We start from the raw sequence: 18,970 nt of genomic DNA on the forward strand, positions 1-18,970 counted from the left end.
TTCTCTTACTTGTTCTCTATCACAAAAACTATGTCAGGAAATTCTGCGTCAGATATAGCACACAGAAAGTAATAAGATATATATATATATATATATATATATATATATAGATAGATAGATAGATAGATAGATAGATAAATAGATAGATAGATAATTAAAATGGCTTATGACTGTTAAAAATTACACTGTTCTGTTAGAGACAGACTAACTCTCTATTGGGCTTCAAATCAAGCTGGAGTTGAAATTTCTGATTCGAAGTTTTCACACTGACTCTTTAAAAGAGTAGCATCTTGAGAACCTCTAGGCATGGCATTGAATTCCACTTCCTCTATAACTTCAATGGCAATTTTCAGACTGGCACATTCACAGACTATGACAAAGTACTTTACACTTCAAATATAGCATTTTGTGCTGCTAAATTCATGGTGTTAGAATATTTAACTCCAATATTCAGTGATAACTTGGGCCTAAGTATCTTATCTGGCAAAGCACACAGGATGCTTTTTGTATGCATGCTATGTGCTCACATTTTATTTTTAAAATCTGAAGTAACTACTAAATTTTATGAAAATTATACATGAAGAAAAAGTACATATCCCTATAAACAGTTGTAAGAATAAGTAAGTTTTGTTTTCACTTAAGCCTCTTTGACTTACTAGCCTATGAAATGGTTTCTTAAATGTCATTCTCAGATTATTACAGTATTTTGAAGGACATCATAAAAATAATTGACTGCTAATATGTTGTTCTAGATACTTTAAATATGTTATGTATCTCAAAAATATATCAGAGTGATAATTTTAATATGTCAATATTTTAAAATTACGGTCATGGTTTGGGTACTTTGAGACACAGTGCTAAATAATAACAAATATTCCTGCCTTTGTCAAAAAACTTGAATCACAGTGGAAGAAGGATGACATAAGCCAGTGAATGCATCTGTATCTAATAATATTACTTAACAATGAATGGAATGACAATAGTTGAGAAAGGCTAATAGTATCTTCTTGAAGGGATATTTCTGGTTGGATGATCAGAGAAATCCTTTGCTGAGTGGTGGCTTTGGGCAAATGTGAAGTAAAACGAGGCTTTGATCTGTTCAAAGATATAGATGGAAAGAGCAAATTTCCTCCAACTGAAATGGACATAGATAGTTAAACTGAGGAACACACAGAAGAAGCTGTAGAGAGTGGAACCTTGCAAGGGAATGGATGGAAGAGCTTGAAGACAGTGACAGATAACCAGGATCACATAGGCCATTTTGGAGGATGCTTTGTAGAACTGCTGCCCATTTCTTTTGTCCAATTGTATTTCATGTGATGCTTTTGTGTGACTCATTGAAAATTTTATCTAGATGATCTAATTAGAAGCAATGGAACGTACATGCCATAAATATTTGTCTTCCTAAAATAGTTTAATCAGATGTAGAAGTTTTGTGCTTTAGTTGTAGCATTTGTGAGTCCTGGATGAATTCACAGGCATTAAAGAATTTGATAAGTGGGCTCTTCTCATTGAAAATATATGTAGGTAATGAACAAAATGTATTTTGTACCAAAGTATGTTCATTCTGAATACCTTCTTTGTACAGGGCCTTTTGAAAGTTGCCATAGATAATGCCAGAGCTCAAGAAAAACAGGTCCAACTGGAAAAAACAGAGCTGAAGATGGATTTTTTAAGGGAAAGAGAGCTACGGGAGACACTGGAGAAGCAACTGGCCATGGAACAAAAGAATAGAGGTATCTGAAACTCCACAGAAGTCTAATGTTCATTTGAAATATTCAGTAAAATAACATTGTTCTGTGGTGGTGATTTGCTTTAATTTTTGCTACCTTGCCCATAACTGAACTTAGAACAGTACTCAAATCATGAGCTTATTGTATTTCTGAATGTTTAAGCTGCACATTCTCTTCTGTTTTCTACCTCAGGGGATTATATATATCTATTATATCATTGATCATATAATTTTCATTGCTTATAGAATTTAATGAATTCACATTCTTTAAGATGAGAATGAGCTCTGATAAGATGATAGACATGATGAAGAATGTTGTGTTCACTCACAATTGCCCTCTGAAAAGCTCAGAAGTTAAAGTTATAAAGCCAGAATAGAAAAGACTGATTATTGAAGCAAAGCAGGTCTGGTAAGATTTTATCAACTGAAATGGAAGCTTGATGAATATCTGAGCAAATAACCGAAGTTAAGTGTTTGTATAATTTTCCTTCTGAATGCTTCATGTTCATTCAACAAGGTCAAGTCCATAAAGTACTTACCAAAATGAATTCTTATTCGATAAAAATAATGGTATTATTGATCTGCAAATTGCTTCTTTTAAAATATTATACTGGTCATCGATAGATAATTTTGAAGGTCACTCATATTTGTATATTTATTTTATGCATGAATTTGAAGACTACAACCAATCACTCCTTTGCTTCAGCTATATGATTCCAGAATAACTGTAAACAAGAGGGGGGATTCCATTTCTTTAATTTTATGAGTATCCCCTATAAATTCTTCAACTGCCTTCCTTTCATGTTTGATTTGGTTATTTAAAGGTTGTTGTTTCTGTTTTAGGATTTCCCAGGTTGTTTCATTAAATAATGCAAATCATTACCTAGTGAGTTTCTGGATTAAGCTTTATTTGAGACACTGTCACACAGCATATAACACGGTTTTAAATATGAATTTGCATAGATTAAAAAACTAAAATAATTCAAAGATGGCAAACATTGATGGCAGACATGTTTGAAGTGAATAAGGAAGTCTGGGGAAAGACCTGAATCTGGGGAAACTCCTTTTATGAGACAGCCATGTTTCTATTTTATTCTAGCCTAAAGAAAACTCATATAACATTAAAAGATAGGCCTTAGGATTTCTAGAAAGAAATCTTTGGACACTAGTGAGTCTAACAACAAGGTTTCTCTTCAATTTTATTCCTTTAACCACTAGAGAGCAAAACATCTGCAGATCACACTTTGAACCTCCCATTTAACTAACTTCCAACAGTAAATTGAAAGTAATAATTATCCATACTTACCTACTATGAATGCATCTGCTGAAGAAGTGAATTATCCTGAAGACAGCCAATTCAATCTCATTTTCTCCAATCCTATAGGAGGAAATTGAGTGCTCAGTGTCTGGGTGCTGTGTATCCACATATTAGTAGTGTAATCATGTACAACTTATAAACATATTTCAAAACTACCATATCTTTTCATAGATAAATATCAAATAATAGTATTTGTAAAGAAAAATATAAAATAACAATAGAATAAGCATTTCACTCTTAAATAAAGAAAACTGGCATTAATTTGAAATCAGTGTCAATTATTTCTCATTTAAGAATGTAATCAATGTCCATTGGGGGGTAAAATGATTTGAGATATATGATACAAAAACAGTAAACTCAACAGGTTAATGGTCTATCATCTAAGTAGAGTTAGTGATGATACAAATGAGACATGTGGTGATTCGAAACTGAAAGTATAAATATTTACTAGATATTTTTCCTAAGTTTATATTTTGATTAAATATGCTCTTAAGTAAAACCATTATTCTTTGAGGGGTAGCAAGAAACTTAGAATGGTTACTCTTTATATCTAAAAATGAATTTTGGAAGAGTGATGTTGTCAAACATGTGCTCTTTGATTATCCAAAGCACCTATTAATTATCCAGAAAGATAATTTTAAAGAACTTATATTGCCACCCCAGTCCTGATTGCTCTCCGTCTTATTCATGGGGAAACAGAGTGAAAGCGGTTTAACTCTATGAATGTACATTTTTATTGTGTATATTGTTATTATTAGTTGATTAACCTTGGGCACCACTATTGCAATTATCTAGTGGGAGAAAATATAGCACAACCAAGTTCTGTATCATTGTCTATCATTTATACAAAACATATTGTTATCAGTAGCACATTATAACTTCAAGTGAGGTTTTTTTTTGTTGTTGTTGTTTTTTTTTTTTTTTGAGACAGGGTTTCTCTGTGTAGCTTTGAACCTTTCCTGAAATTCACTTGGTAGCCCAGGCTGGCCTCAAACTCACAGAGATCCACCTGGCTCTGCCTCCCGAGTGCTGGGATTAAAGGCGTGCGCCACCACCACCTGGCTTCAAGTGAGGTTTTATATTTCACTGAAATTACAGCAAAATGAAACTGCAACATGTTTTCTTGAAGTATGTTATAGTGTTACACATTTGTTAGGAAAAAATTATTTTCAGAAAAAATATCATCATCAAAAGAAATTACTGCTTCTGTATATTAATAATAGAAGTATGTTGTTCTTCATATACAAGTCCATATTTTCTAAAACCTGAAGGAGATATTATTAAAAATATAGTTGGTGTGCTGATTTCTTTTTCTTTTTTTTTCACAGCATTTGTGAAGGTACTGCCTCCTAAGTCCAGGAGAGATACATGTAAAAGCATCCACTATTCAGTGTACTCTGCAATGATCTGATCCAAGGGCAGAGACTAAGCCACACATACATTTCATTTAATCAAGCTTCCTTTATCAGTGAACACAAATATTTACTACAGTCAGCACCCCACTGAATCTCTCTCCACAGGGCAATTAAAGTCATTCTTGTAATCATTTTAGGCTAAAATAAAGAATTGACTTTTATGGACTTTTTCTTGGGAATTATTTTAGATGAAGTTAGAATGTGGTTGCTTCCTACTTGGCGTCCAGACTCTTTTCATTAAGGAGGAATCAGTATAATAAGGATTATCGACTGTAAATCAGCATCGTTATATACATTCTGAAAAGTAATCTGCAGATCTCTTTTCTAGCCATTGTCCAAAAGAGGCTAAAGAAGGAAAAGAAAGCAAAGAGAAAACTGCAGGAAGCACTGGAATTTGAGACGAAACGCCGTGAGCAAGCAGAGCAGACACTGAAACAGGCAGCTTCTGCAGACGGTCTCAGGGTCTTAAATGGTAAGAACACGCATGGGTTGTTGTTGTTGTTGTTTGTTTTGTTTTTGCATAAGCAACTCTGATTTGTAACAGCAAAGGGACAATGTGGACCTGTGCTTGTGGGTTTTTATAAGTCTAGGTCTCATGAGTCATTCAGCAAATGCTTTATTCTTCTTATTATTTTTAATCTCAGTATCTGGGACCTGGCATTGCTTTTCTGCTTACCAAAATCCATTTCTACAGAAAACAATCAAAGGTTCATCTAAGAACTCCTACTCAAACCTGTTTTATGAACCATATTACTTTACTTATCTAATCACACCTTCTGGAAATTCTGATGGTTACGGTTTTGTCAAACCTTCTAAGATGATAAAGATTTACATGGTTTTAATTCTGCATCAAACTAACAGGTAGCTCTTGTTTTTCCCTGACAGCGGGAATCAAATGAAATGTATGTCATTCTTACGTCTCTGTGCTTTCAGACTCCCTGACCCCAGAGATAGAAGCTGACCGCAGTGGCGGGAGACCAGATGCCGAAAGGACAATACAAGGTAGGAACCCGCAGAAGAGGCTATAAATCTAGATCTTGCTGTATGAGTTTTTCCTCAGCTTCAGGCTGCTATTCAAGCATGTAGCCTACCATCTGGGCCACATCAAAACAAGTTCAAACAAGGTCAAGTTCATCTTGCTTGTTTATATGAGTGAATTCATTTTGTGCTGATAGATTTTCTTTAAATTAACAGGTCATTTCTGTTTATATAATGCAATTAAAAGGAATAATTAATTTTAAACAATGTATGATTTAATCTTGGACACAGTAAATGTGTTTTATTGAATGTTTGAAGCACAATCTAATTCTGGCAGAGTTTATAATTTCCATTCTACATAAAGTCAGAGATCACACAAATAGTTTTTAAATTTAAAAATGTCTACTCATTTTTGTGGCAGTTACTGCAGGATACATACAAAATAGACTATCAGAATGTTAAGAGTAAGAAAGATTGTTTAGGTCCTATGTGAAGTTGCACATTATGTATACTATAATATTCTTTTTAATGATGAAAATCTGGTGAGCAAGATCATATACAGTATACTAAGGAGCTTGTATTAAATATTCAGAAAAGCTAAATAGGTACATGTGAAGCAAGAACAAAATCAGAAAGCAGCACTTACTTTCAATCACCTACTCTATACAACAAATTCAGTAACAGCATGAATACATAATGGGAAAAGAGCATCCCTTTCTACTCCAAGTGAGGATTATTCTTCCAGAAGAAAACTAAAATGATTAATGGCCATAGTCACCTAAAATGCTTTTATTTTACATTTTAAGCCCAATAATTTTTAGGGCATCCTTTGATCATAATTGTTTTATTTACTCAGTCAACTCCAAAAGTGCCTTGGCTTAGTGTAAAAGAAATATTCTTGTTTTGTATTGTATAATGCGATAAATATCTTTCAAAATATGAATATTCCTGGGGTTATTGTTTTTAACCAATATTTATTTTTCCAGAAATCATAATAGTTTTAAATAGTAAGACTTATTCATGCTATTAGGAAGCATTTTATTTTTAATTATATAGCAGGTTAATAATAAATGTAGAAGATTAATGAAATTCATGTAATTTTAGATGCAAAAGTCTCTCATTTTAAAAAGAATAATATATTTTAATGCTTATGTCTGTTTTTTTTGATCATATGAAAAGAACATATATAGTAAAAGAAGTTACACTTCCAAAAAGCCAATCCTCATTATAAGGAAGAGTAAAATAGCAGCCCTATGCTGTTTACACAGGGCATTATTCATACACTAATTCCAATCATGTTAAAATACTCAAGAAAGCTCAAGACAGTTGAGATATGTGTGTATATGTAAATATATATATATATGTATATATATATTCATATATATGTATATAAATTTCAAGCTGATCCAAACTGAACTTAAGCAAAAATGATAAATAACATAAATCTTTGTATGCAATTTCATTGTCAGTATTGAGAACTGATGAAGCAATGGTTTAATTTTTTGGATTTTTTTCAATTAGCTGAGGTGACACATGCCTGTAACCCTAGTACTTTGGAGAGTGAAGCAGGAGGATTTCATGTTAGAGGCCAGCCTGGTATAAACAGTGAAATTTTGTCTCAGAAACCTTAAATCACACCAGTTATGCAAATATATCTCATGGAATATATCTGCCATGGTGCACCGGGAATAGCATTGGGTAACTAATGAAACTATTATTATTTTTTTTTAAATCCTAAAGTTCACATATAATCAAATTGGTACGTTATATAATTAAAGTCTTGCTGTATGAAGCGGAATATTGAAAATGCCAAATTTATATTGCTGTGATTTACTTATTCTGAAAAAAATACTTTATTGTCATTTTTGCTACCAAGAATTATATCAACTGAATAACATAGTAAACATAACCAAATTATTTCAGGATTTGAGAAACAAAATGCTTGCAAAATAATTTAAAATCCAATTTAAACGATTATAAGATTATTTTTAAACAGAAAAGTCAACCATTTATATTCCTTCCAATTGTTGTTTTAAAGATTCAGTTTTCATTTCTAATGCACTTAGCACTATTCATAATTTTGATTAGTGATTTTTCCAAAATATTATTAAAAATTTGAGATGAATTGCTATACACTTATTGGTTTCTTCTTTTCTCCTTCCTCCTCTTTCTCCTCTTCCTCCTTCTTGACTAGGCTGGCATGGCACTCACAGAGATCTGACTTCCTAGGCCTCCTAAATCTTGGCATTAAAGACATGTGCCACCACACTTATCCCTGTTTTTTCTTAAGTACATATTTCTAAAATAGTTTTCCTATTTCTGATCTTTTAAATAGTGTAACAAAAAAATTTTCCCATCTAACTCCATTGAGTAAAGCTTTTTTCTTTTCATTTTCTTTTTTTATTTCTTTCTTCTCTCCTTTCTTTCTTTTCTTCCTTCTTTCTTTCTTTATTGTTTTCTTCCTTTCTTTTGCCTTTTTAATGATTTGTTTTTAATGTAAGACTAACCTAGTACACTTGGAATGAACAGAACAGAATTAACCATGAACTGGGAAATCAAAGAATGATGAGTGGTAGTAAAATCTGTCTAAATGCAAAACAGGAAAGAGGGGTAAGAGTGAGTCTAAACTCATTCCTTCTTTGTGAGCCAGTGTTTGTTATGCATTTTGGGAGCTTCTTCAAAGGTCAAAAATGAAAAATACAGCAAAAAAAAAAAAAAAAAAGCACATTAACCATCCTTGATTCACGGTCCCAACCAGAGTCCTCAAGCCCATCTGCAGTGATAGGCTCAGCTGCTTTCTTTTTCCCAGCCCAATCATAACGGAAATCACTCTCTATTCTGAAATAGACCCATATTAATTGATAAGCAGAAAACAGCCCACAACTTTTATGCGGCATCATGTATTTTTAACACTTTAGCTATAAATAATGCCATACTTGCCATTGGAATTACTCACTTAGAAGTCGGGTACTTAAATACTGCTCATATGCCAGTTAGTTGCCATCATAGAAGTCACCTCAGCTGAATAGACAGTATCTCACAGGCATTTTATATCACCATTTCCATCAAAGCAAAAAGATGGGAAAGAAGAACACACCATGGTTCAGGAAATATTCCCAAGAAATAAGACTCCTTAATCATTTAACTTTTCTCGACTAGTGGGATAAATCAGTTTATGGTGCACAGGGAAAAATTCTGTGTTGCTTATATGGCAAATAACTAACTCAAAATTCATGAGTTTGGTTGAGACTCTAAATGCAGAATGAATATCCAAATCTATACAGGCAACTTGTTTCAGTTTCTAAATTGCATTTCAATTAGTCTTTTTATGCTGTGCATTGTAATAGGAATCTACATTGTAATTTCTGTTGGAGTTTGAAAAACTCAACTTTACTCTTTTTATAAGATCTTTTGAATATAGAGATAGAATTCATACAAGCCTTCAGTAAGTAGTTTTTATTGGTCAGTCAACAAATATGATCCCAAACCTCACTGTACTTTCACATTCTAATACACGTAAATACAGTGTAAATGAACAAACCCATAACTAGACAGCTTTATTCATTTGAATCTTGTGCCTGTGTCATCATCTCTCTGTAGCCAACAACATCTTTAGTGATTTCATATTATTTATTTTGAAAGCTCACAGCATTTCCCCAATTCATTTAGACGTGTTTTAGCTGTACCAGATTATAAAACAAGATTTTTTTTATTGTGTTGCCTCACAAGGAACTCAAAGTTCAGTGCACAAAGCTGCCTTCCTATTGTACTTCCATCTGGTCTAATAATCTTTCTTCCTTCATACACATTGAGGAAGAATTGATGCCAACATTCCTCTCTAGCATACCTTCATTCTCTGCTCAATCATACCTCCAACCTTTCTATATCTCTAACATAGTGAAATTATTATTACTCTTTTCCTGAAAGCCATACTCGTTTTGTTTCCTCCTAACCACATGGAGCACGTTATATCCTTTGCTGCCAATTTACCCATCCTCAGAGTCTCCATGTAAAAGCTATGTCCAAGAGGACTTCCCTCTCTCCTCCTCTCTCCTGCCCCTGGAGTACCTACTGGTTACTCACAACCAGTCCCTCCTCTTAGAGCAGGGAGCTTTCTGTTCCTCCTCACGACCAAGCTGTGCACTGCCAGCTGTGCATTGTTCAGTTTCCTTCAGCTGTAGCTGGGGCAGAGACTTTTCTATCTGGTTTTGTTCTTGATTGTGGCCCTGCTGTCTGGCAGAGTATTGGGCAAGTAGTAAGGCTCTCTGCTTATTCCTTGAGAAAACAAATCAGGCACTGATAAACAGTGTTAGAGCTTGTGTATGTGAAGATCCTTCAGAACTGATTTCCCAGGCTTTAGTTGGAGAAACTGAGAGGAAGGGAAAAAGATGACATGATTCTGATAAAGAGAGTCAGAGTTCATACATTCTCACAGAATTAATGCTTTCGTTTGATGGCTGAGAGAGCAGTTTTGTTTCTGTATTTATTTTTGTATTTTGACCTCTGATTTAGACTATTAAGACATTTATCTATATTCAACATTGTATTTAAATTGGTGTATGAGCTGGCTTTTTTGAGCCCAGTACCTATGATAGGACACTTTGCATAGCCATGAGGCAGGGGGAGGGCCTTGGACCTGCCTCTACTGAATAGACCAGGCTCTGCTGATTCCCTATGGGAGGCCTTACCTTCTTGTAGGAAGGAATGTGGGGTGGGTTGAGGGCAGGGAGGCTGGAGGGGCAGAAAGAGGGATCTGTGATTGGTATGTAAAATGAATAAAAAAATTCATAAAAATAGAAAAAAGGGAAAAAAGAAATTCATATTTTATTATCCTATAATCACACTTACAAAGAAATATACCTTTTATTTGTATAAGTTAACCTCAATCTTCTTTTAAAATTTGTTTTACTTAAAAATCATTAAATATTGAATATTATTTCACCTACAAATTCTACCATAATGTGGTGAATCATGTGTGTATTACTTCTTCACATGTATTATATAGAAATTTTCCAAAATACATCAAAACTTTTACTTCCCTAATAACAGTTTTTCTTTTCATTTCTTAAGTAATGTCTTGTCAAGAAATGTAAATATGAGCTGTAGTTCCTCTGACATCTTACTCTATCTGCAAGTTAAGCTTACAAAATCTTGACTTCACTTGAAAGTACATCTCTTTTATTTACATCCAATAGCCATAATCAAAACTACTTGGCATTCTATTCTCTTTTTGACTGATCTCAGATCATAGAAAACCAAATACTATTCCACTGAAAACACATAAAAGGCTTGCCTTCACATTCATAATCTTTTTTTTCAATTTATAAATATCTTCTTTCTGCTTTCTAGATATTTGAAGATGCATGCTGACTTTTTAAATTATTCATCTACTCAACAAATACATTTTAACATTGATGTTATGCCAAGCACACTTTCTTGATGTTATTGCCTTAGTATTGGGAAAGGAATTTATGATAGAGTGAAGCTCTTTGTTGTACAAAGTAGGAAACTGAGGCTTAATGAGAGTAGATGGCTTATTAAAGATTGCAGCAAGAATTTGTCAAAGTTAGAACTGTAATGCCTCCCAGTTGTTTGATACATCGCAGTATTTTCTTCCTGAGTGCTTATAGATTGGAGTTGTTAAATGATGTTCTCTTTTCTCTTTTAAAATAGAGGATTTCTACTTGACTGATAGTTTGCAAGTATAAATTATCATGATGTTATCACTGATAGATGTGTGTGTATGTGCAAGTGAGTGTGTGCCTGGTGTGTGTGTGTGTGTGTGTGTGTGTGTGTGTGTGTGTGTGTGTATACTTTGTGTATATGTATGTAAACTTTATGTGTGGGGGGTGGGTTCTATGATCCAGGTTCTTATTATGTCATAGGCTGATTCTAACTTGCAGCCCTTCAGCCTCAGCCTCCTGTGTGCTGGGAATACAAGTCTCTTACACCATGTTCAGCTTGAACTTACATGTTTCATCAAGTTTTGTACTGTGTCAAATGTTCTAGCATGTAGAAAATATCCCAGTAAAACAATTTTTTTCATTTAGACTTAGAAGATACATGTATTTAGTAAGAACTAGTATACATTAGTTTTTAAATGAAATTACAGTGTGCTAGTCAGATTTTGTTGTTGTGTACATAGTTTAGAAAATTTAAGGTAGAAAATATTCCTTCTGGTTCAAAGTTCCAGAGGTTTCAGGCTACTCCAATGATGAGGGAAATGCAGAACAGAGATGCTATGTGCACTACACCTGAGAAGAACAGAGAAAAAGTTCCTATTGGGCAAGCTTGCTCTTTTTCCCTCTTGTTTTCAATCTATCCAGATCACCACCAACCTATGGGACTTGTGTGTGAACTACATTCAGGGTGGATCATCTCTTCCGTTACTCTTTGCTGGAAACAGCTTCACAGACACACCCTGAGGAACACTTTATTAATCTTCCAGGCACTTTTCAGTTTAATCAAGTCAACAATTAAGATTAAGCAATAGGGTTGAGAATGAATGTTTATGGTGCCATCTCTCCTGTCTTATATAACATCCTTAATAAAAGAAAAAGTAAATGCAAAGATCAGAGGGGTAATTAATTCCCTGATTATCATTCTACCAGTTCATTGTATTGCTTGCACTAGAATCGAGACTTATAAGCCCCCAAAGCTTTTCCCTGCCACAAATAGAAGCATGGACTTACATGTTTCTGTTTCAGGATAACTACTGACAGTCACATCACTCATTTCAAGTACCTGTAACATTGTGAGGAAATTAAATTTGTTACTAATAAAATCCAAAAGTATTTACTACTAAAGAATGACTTATAATGCACAGAATTATTTTCTTTCTTGTCGTTTACTCTTTTGTTAGATGTTATACGTATAATGTGCTTATAGTCATTTTCACACACTGGGAACATCTCACTCTAAATAAATAAAGTAGCAAATAAAATTAAGAAATTAATTCTACTTATATAAATATTCATCTTCATCTCCAAAACTTAACATGTAGTAGAATTATAATGGACATATAACATCATTAATATTCAATATTTCTACTTAGCATATTGTCTTGGTTAATATTTTGTCAAATTGACACAAGCTACAGTCATCTCTGAAAAGGTACTCTCAACTGAGAAATGCCTCCATGTGACTGGCCTGTAGACAAGTCTGCCAAGCATTTTCTTAATTAATAATTGATGTGAGAAGACCCAGCCCACGGTGGGTGGAGCCAACACTGGTCAGTTGCTTTTCAGTTGTATGAGAAAGCAGGCAAAGCAATCCCTGAAAAAGGTAGCCGGTAAACCACATTGATCCATGGCTTTGACCTTAGTTCCTCCCTCCAGGTTCCTGCCTTGGCTTCTCTCAATAGACTATGACCCAGTATGTGAAAACCAAATAAACCCTTTCTTCTCCAATTGCTCCTGATGATGGTAGTTTATCAAAGCACCAGAAGCCCTAACTAATACACGAACCTTCGGATTCTTATGCAATGTGTGTTTGAATAGAGGATACTAAAAGACAATGCCAGACTTGAACTTCAACAATGCTTCACTGAAGCTTCCTTAAACTTACAACTTAAAAGGTTTTCATGAAGCCAGGCGGTGGTGGCGCAAGCCTTTAATCCCAGCACTCGGGAGGCAGAGGCAGGTGGATCTCTGTGAGTTTGAGGCCCGCCCGGGCTACAGAGTGAGTTCCAGGGAAGGAGCAAAGCTACACAGAGAAACCTTGTCTCAAAAACCAAAAGAAAAAAAGAAAAATGTTTTCATAAAAGAGTGAGTCAAACTGGATTGTCATATACTTGCCTTCTGAAAATTCCCTTTCCTGTACATGAAAACAAACCCCTGAGTTTCCTGAGGGAATGAGGATTGCTGACATATCTCAACAAAACCCACGGTTCAGGGTTTCCAGGATTTCTCCTAGACGTCAATATCCTCTTTACTATTTTTTATCTTTTATCAACCTCAGTCTCAAAGGGTTAATATGATATTGAATAAAATGATCCATGTAAAGCACCTAGCATCTACTACACATTAATACTCATATAGATATATTTTAGCAGTTAATATTAAATTTGATTATTATGAAATAATGTATTTACTATACCGTTATCAATGCCTAAACCCTAAAGCTGTTATTGCTCTAAAATATAATTTTCATTTCCTTTTTTGAAAAATTGGTCATTATTTAGTATACAATTTTTAATTAGTCCTATAGGTAACTGTTTGTGGAGAGTTTACAAGGAAATAATTTAGTTATGTAAACCAATTTTCCATATGAAACAATTTGATTAAAATAAAACAACAAGAATAGACATTGTAAAATCAAAACAAACAAGCAATAATCATAGCATAGGATTTATACGTAGCTCTATGCAGTCAACATTGCATAAGAACTCCTGTTGTGTCACTTGGAAATAACAGCCTGGAAATAACCTCCATTATTTTCTTTCATCTAAAAATATAAGTATTAAAATTGTATTAGTTGAACAAAACAAAGCAATAGCAAACTTATTACTTTCAGTCCTTTGACAGTAATTTTGGGCATTTGTCATTATTTCAACACAGCCAATCACTTTAAGATGGTATTTATTCAGCTGAACAAAAAGTGATATTGATTGTAGGTAGTAACCAACAACCAATATATGGTTCCATACTTATGAATCATTGCTAACTATTAATTTAAGTAGAAATCATATGGATTAACATTAAATATTTTCAGGGGCACATATGTATTTAATATTTTATAAAATATTAGATTAACATTTATTTGTAGTTCCAGTATATACATTTTTATTCATAAAATGTATTAAATATTAAATATTAAAAAATTATTTTTTGTGAATATCCTTAAACTCCAAGTGCCAAAACTCTCTTATAGATTTTTCTTGGGAATAACTTCTTTTCCTTAGATTAATCATGCAGAAAATTAATCTTACTAAACACTAACTATTAAAGCACTAAAATACTGATATAACATATCCATTTTTATTACATAAACTCTTCCTTGTATTTGATTTAATATAGCAAATTTGTAATGTGTTTGATATCATTATTTTTCTTGCAAAATACTATAAAGTATTGGATGTGAAACTCAGGGATATAGAAATTATATATGACATGTATCCGGGATTTCAAAGTTAACATGACTTGCAAGTTTAGAGAAGAAAATGGACACTGCACAAGTAAATTTCTATTAGTATTGAGGCATCATTCCTAATACAGAACAAATAATTTATAAATAATTGAAGACAAATAGCTTGTTTGTAAATGCATTTCTGATAGGGCTTTAATGCTGTTTGAAGACCTAAAATAAAATAAAGCGATAAGTTTTGGGAGTGATATTAACAGTGGACCTTAAAGATCAGTGCTGGATCTGTTTTGATTTAGTGTCATAATTACTGATGTGGAAGAGTGACCAAGCAAAGTATATCGATAAAATTCACAATTGATCATAATTTACAAAGCATAGCATGCATCTGTTTCAACGGTATTGAATAAAAAGGGACATTTAGGAATTTAAGGATGAGTGAAATAAAGTCACCTTTGTAAGAAAATTTATGATGTGCTTTTAGTTAACACTAAGAAACTTCAACATTGAATCATAACATATGTGCACCTATTGTAATATCCACAGCATCTTAGTGTCGATGACAAGTTGCAGGCTGAGAAATGTGTCGGAGAAAAGTATTTAAACAAGACTTTGGGATTACAATCATAAATACAGAATTTTAATTGCTGACACTAGAATATGAAACAATTTGAGAATTTTTATATTAGAGTCAGTAACTCATTTCTTTAACCTTGGTAGAATGTTATTTTCATTTTTATAAGAAACTTACTTAAAAGTTTGTGCTTAGAAATTTGAACTTCTATTATCAAGGAAAGAAATCAATGAGTATTATAACCAATGTTTTACTTGTTGAAGATAGTACTGTAAAAGATACATATATCAGTGAATATAGAGCATGCACTATGAATCACTAGGTTCAGAACCTTCCTTCTCCTTTACAGTAGTCTTACCATCTTAGGGAAGTTTAAGAAACAGGATAATTTCTTTAAAATATAACAAAAATATATGTTTTCAAACAGTTTATTATATTTGAGTGTCATAAGTGTGATCTTTAAATATTTTAGTTATTGACAAGAAATTCTTTAATGTTCATTTAAATATGAAATAAATATGAACAAAATTTAAAAATTGATGCGCAAAAAAATGGTCATGGCAAATACATTATGAACTTGGATAACATATGTCATTTAGACATTCGAGACATATAACACCCTTTGATACAAACCCTCACTCAGGAAAAAATTAAAACATCATCATTTAGACCATAAACATAAAAAGCTTATGGTGCGTTATTCCACCTCCCATGGTTAGGGACAGAATGCAGACATGCCACAATAATGTTTTTTTTATTTCTACTGTTCGAACCATATTAATGAGAACATCATTTTGGAGAACTAATTATTTCTATTTGTCTTGTGTCACACTTTCTAATTCCCCTATATTAGCACAGCCAAAGCAAATTAATTGCTTTTCCAACAGTTGAACCTTGGCCAAGAATGAGCTCACATTCCCTTCCAGTTTCCCTGTTTGTGGGAGTGCATTGTGTCAAAAAATTTCTCTTGATACTAAACATAGTCTCAAGAATACCTTCACAGATTTCTGTGTGCTCACTTGATGGAATTTATAAGTTTAAGTGACCCGCTAGGAAAGATAAAGTTCTTAGCTGCAAGATTATACATCAAAACAGTTAAAGTGAAATTAAAATTAAATGAATGAATCTCACTGAAGCAAAAAAAGCAGTAATTAATGGTTCCCTTAATTGTCTTCATAAAATATTTGCATGGGTCTAATTTGCATAATTTGCATGTATTAATTAATCTTTCAAAGGAATTTTGTGCTGAGAGAAGCCAAAAAATCTCTTTGTTTTATTTAAGATCTAATGAAATATTTATCTTCTTTAATGAACTTCTCATCTTCATTAAAATAAAAATTGCACAAGTTTGTATGTTTTAAATGTTTTTATAATTGAAGTATTCAAAAAATCTCTTTAGACTTACAACAGCTGAAAAACAAACACATCGTTTAGCATTCAGTATCATTTCCACAGCACTTACACTTTAAAAAAAGAAAGTTCAATCTCACTTTCTAAAAGGTGGCAAACCATTTGGAAAATGAAAATTGCTCTTAGTTTGAAGAGCTAAGATTTGTAAAGCCTGGTTATTTCTTTCAATGGCAATGGCTGAGATACCGGACAACGAAGGTTTAGATAAGCAAAATTAGTATGTTCAATTGTTCAGGAAAAGGTCTACTGGCCGAAAACATTTTAGCTGGTTCAAAGAAATAAGTCCATTAAAATTCACTTTTATATTTGTAATGAGTGCTAGATCAACAGTGTTTCCTGGCTGAAGCTTCCCAGTTTCAACTTTATTCTAAATCTGTCTATTGAAGAATTACAGCAGGGGTTCTGCTCTCAGTGCTCATAGTGAAAACCAAGAGACGTGCCTTAGAAGGGTTGGAATCCGAAATATCTATCTAGTGCCAAATCATATATATTCATGGGAACTAAGAAAATGTGAGGAAAGAGCATGGAAGTAAAGAAGACATAAGGCTAGAGGAACAGCGATCTGTCCATGGCATTCATTCTTTATGATGTAGCTGTGTTTCAGGATGTTATAAAAAAAAGGCTCATTCCTAATGGAGCCGAAGGGATGTGGAGTGTTTTCTCCTTTTTCTTTTTTTCCTTTGTCTCTATGGCAAGCTCCTTTAATATTTGAGGAAACTGAGGCATATGGATATACATCACTTAGCTCAAAACTAAACTGAAGATCTGAGTCCCCTTTGCTTTCTATATGACAGACATCTTTTTATTTCACCATAATTTACAAAGTGGTTCTGAGTACCTAAATGTAGCCCAGATAATAACGGTGGCATAAATTTAAAAGGATTAACATTCATAACGCAAATCTATAATTCTCTCCCTGTAAAGTTTAGTAACGTTATAAAATCAATTAGGTTGACTTTGGAGCTTCTGTGAAACTCATCTTTAGTGAAAAGGCATTTTCTGTGGTCATTATATTTTCTTAAGAAGTGATTTCTGAAATAAAACAAAGTTTAGTTTTGTTTGTAATAAAGAAAAATACAACCCTTTATAGGGGATTAATAAATAAGTGATAAAATAAATTCCAATACAGAATTTATTTGACACCAACATAGTTTATTAAGCTGAATGCAAAAGGATTAAAATTAACATAATGCAGTTCAGTGCTAGGAAAGCAGTAGTGAACTAAGATACCATAGTGTCATTCATGTTGTGACTTCGGGATTTCACTTTAACTGATAAAGACTGCTCCTCTACTGATATTCTTATGCCATCAGAATGTCAAAAACATCAGTTTTTTTTTTTTTGAGTGTAAGCACAGGTGTGATGTGTCCACGGTCTGTGTACACACATATATACGGACTGTGGATCCTGACCTCCTGGATTCACATTACTGTGTTTCTGTTCATTCTTGTTGTAATGCTGAGTGTGTAAGCAGATAACTTTAGTTCTTCAGATTTCAGTCTCTAAATCTCAGAAGAATACAGGAATATCCACCTTCCAGACCTGCTCTTCTCCTGACATTAATTAACATACACAGAGAATTTAGGATGGTGGCTAGTAGAAGCCACTGTTGGCTGTTTTTACAACTGGACACAATTTTAATGAAATAGTATTTCCAATCATATCCATTCTTGGAAAACATTGCACACATCCTGGGAAGGATAATTCTTAAAAGAAATTAGCCAATAAAAGCACTTTGCTCAGCAGATTACTCAGACTTTTCTTGAATGCACTATTTAAGCTGGCATATGGAAATAGTGAAGACCAGATTTTTCAGGGCACTTAAAACTTCCATAACAGTGTGTGAATTTCACTGTTTAGGTCAATTTTTAAAATATAGCTTAAGAAGAGTAATTTGTAGCTACAAATTATATGTGAATATGTATAAATTAAATAAAAGATAAACTACTCTTTTACTCAAATTTAAGATGGAAATGTTAGAGCCTCTTAATTTTTTAATTATATTTTGGCAAATCTCTGTTAATATGATTTGTATTATCATACAGTGTGGAGTAACTATACACTCTTTTAATTCATATATAATCACACTCCTGAGATAGTAAATCTCCAAACAGAGTTCCACTTAAGCTTACTAATTATACCTATAAAACGATGAATGATGGCTACAAATTATTGGATCTGACTCTCATTCTTTATTTATTTCTCCCTAGGAGAAAGAGTGCTAGATGGGGAGATTTCAGACCATAAATTATCCCCATATGTATTCCGGTGTACTGTGTTTAACTTTGATTCCATATGATGGCTTTATGTTTAATGCTGAAGCCCATGAAGTCATGGCAGTAGAATTAAGAAGTAGATGTTTGCTCATCATGATAAAATATTAGCTTGTATTAATAATTATAATGACTTTATTTTTAATGGCTGGTGGTGCTTAATACAGTTTTAAGCCTATCTGAATTTGA

General features: G+C 33.1%; 1 protein-coding gene across 1 annotated transcript in view; it reads left to right on the plus strand.

Moving 5' to 3' along the window:
* The window catches only part of Dach1 (dachshund family transcription factor 1), a 390,311-nt gene that overhangs the window by 346,069 nt on the left and 25,272 nt on the right, over positions 1-18,970 (plus strand). Inside the window, exons 8-10 of the mRNA XM_059274317.1 lie at positions 1,589-1,736; positions 4,794-4,937; positions 5,399-5,467. Of these exons, the coding sequence (XP_059130300.1) occupies positions 1,589-1,736; positions 4,794-4,937; positions 5,399-5,467 (361 nt within the window). The remainder of the gene's footprint in view (positions 1-1,588; positions 1,737-4,793; positions 4,938-5,398; positions 5,468-18,970) is intronic.

Source organism: Peromyscus eremicus, chromosome 9 (genome assembly GCF_949786415.1).
Source record: "Peromyscus eremicus chromosome 9, PerEre_H2_v1, whole genome shotgun sequence".
Lineage (NCBI taxonomy): Eukaryota > Metazoa > Chordata > Mammalia > Rodentia > Cricetidae > Peromyscus > Peromyscus eremicus.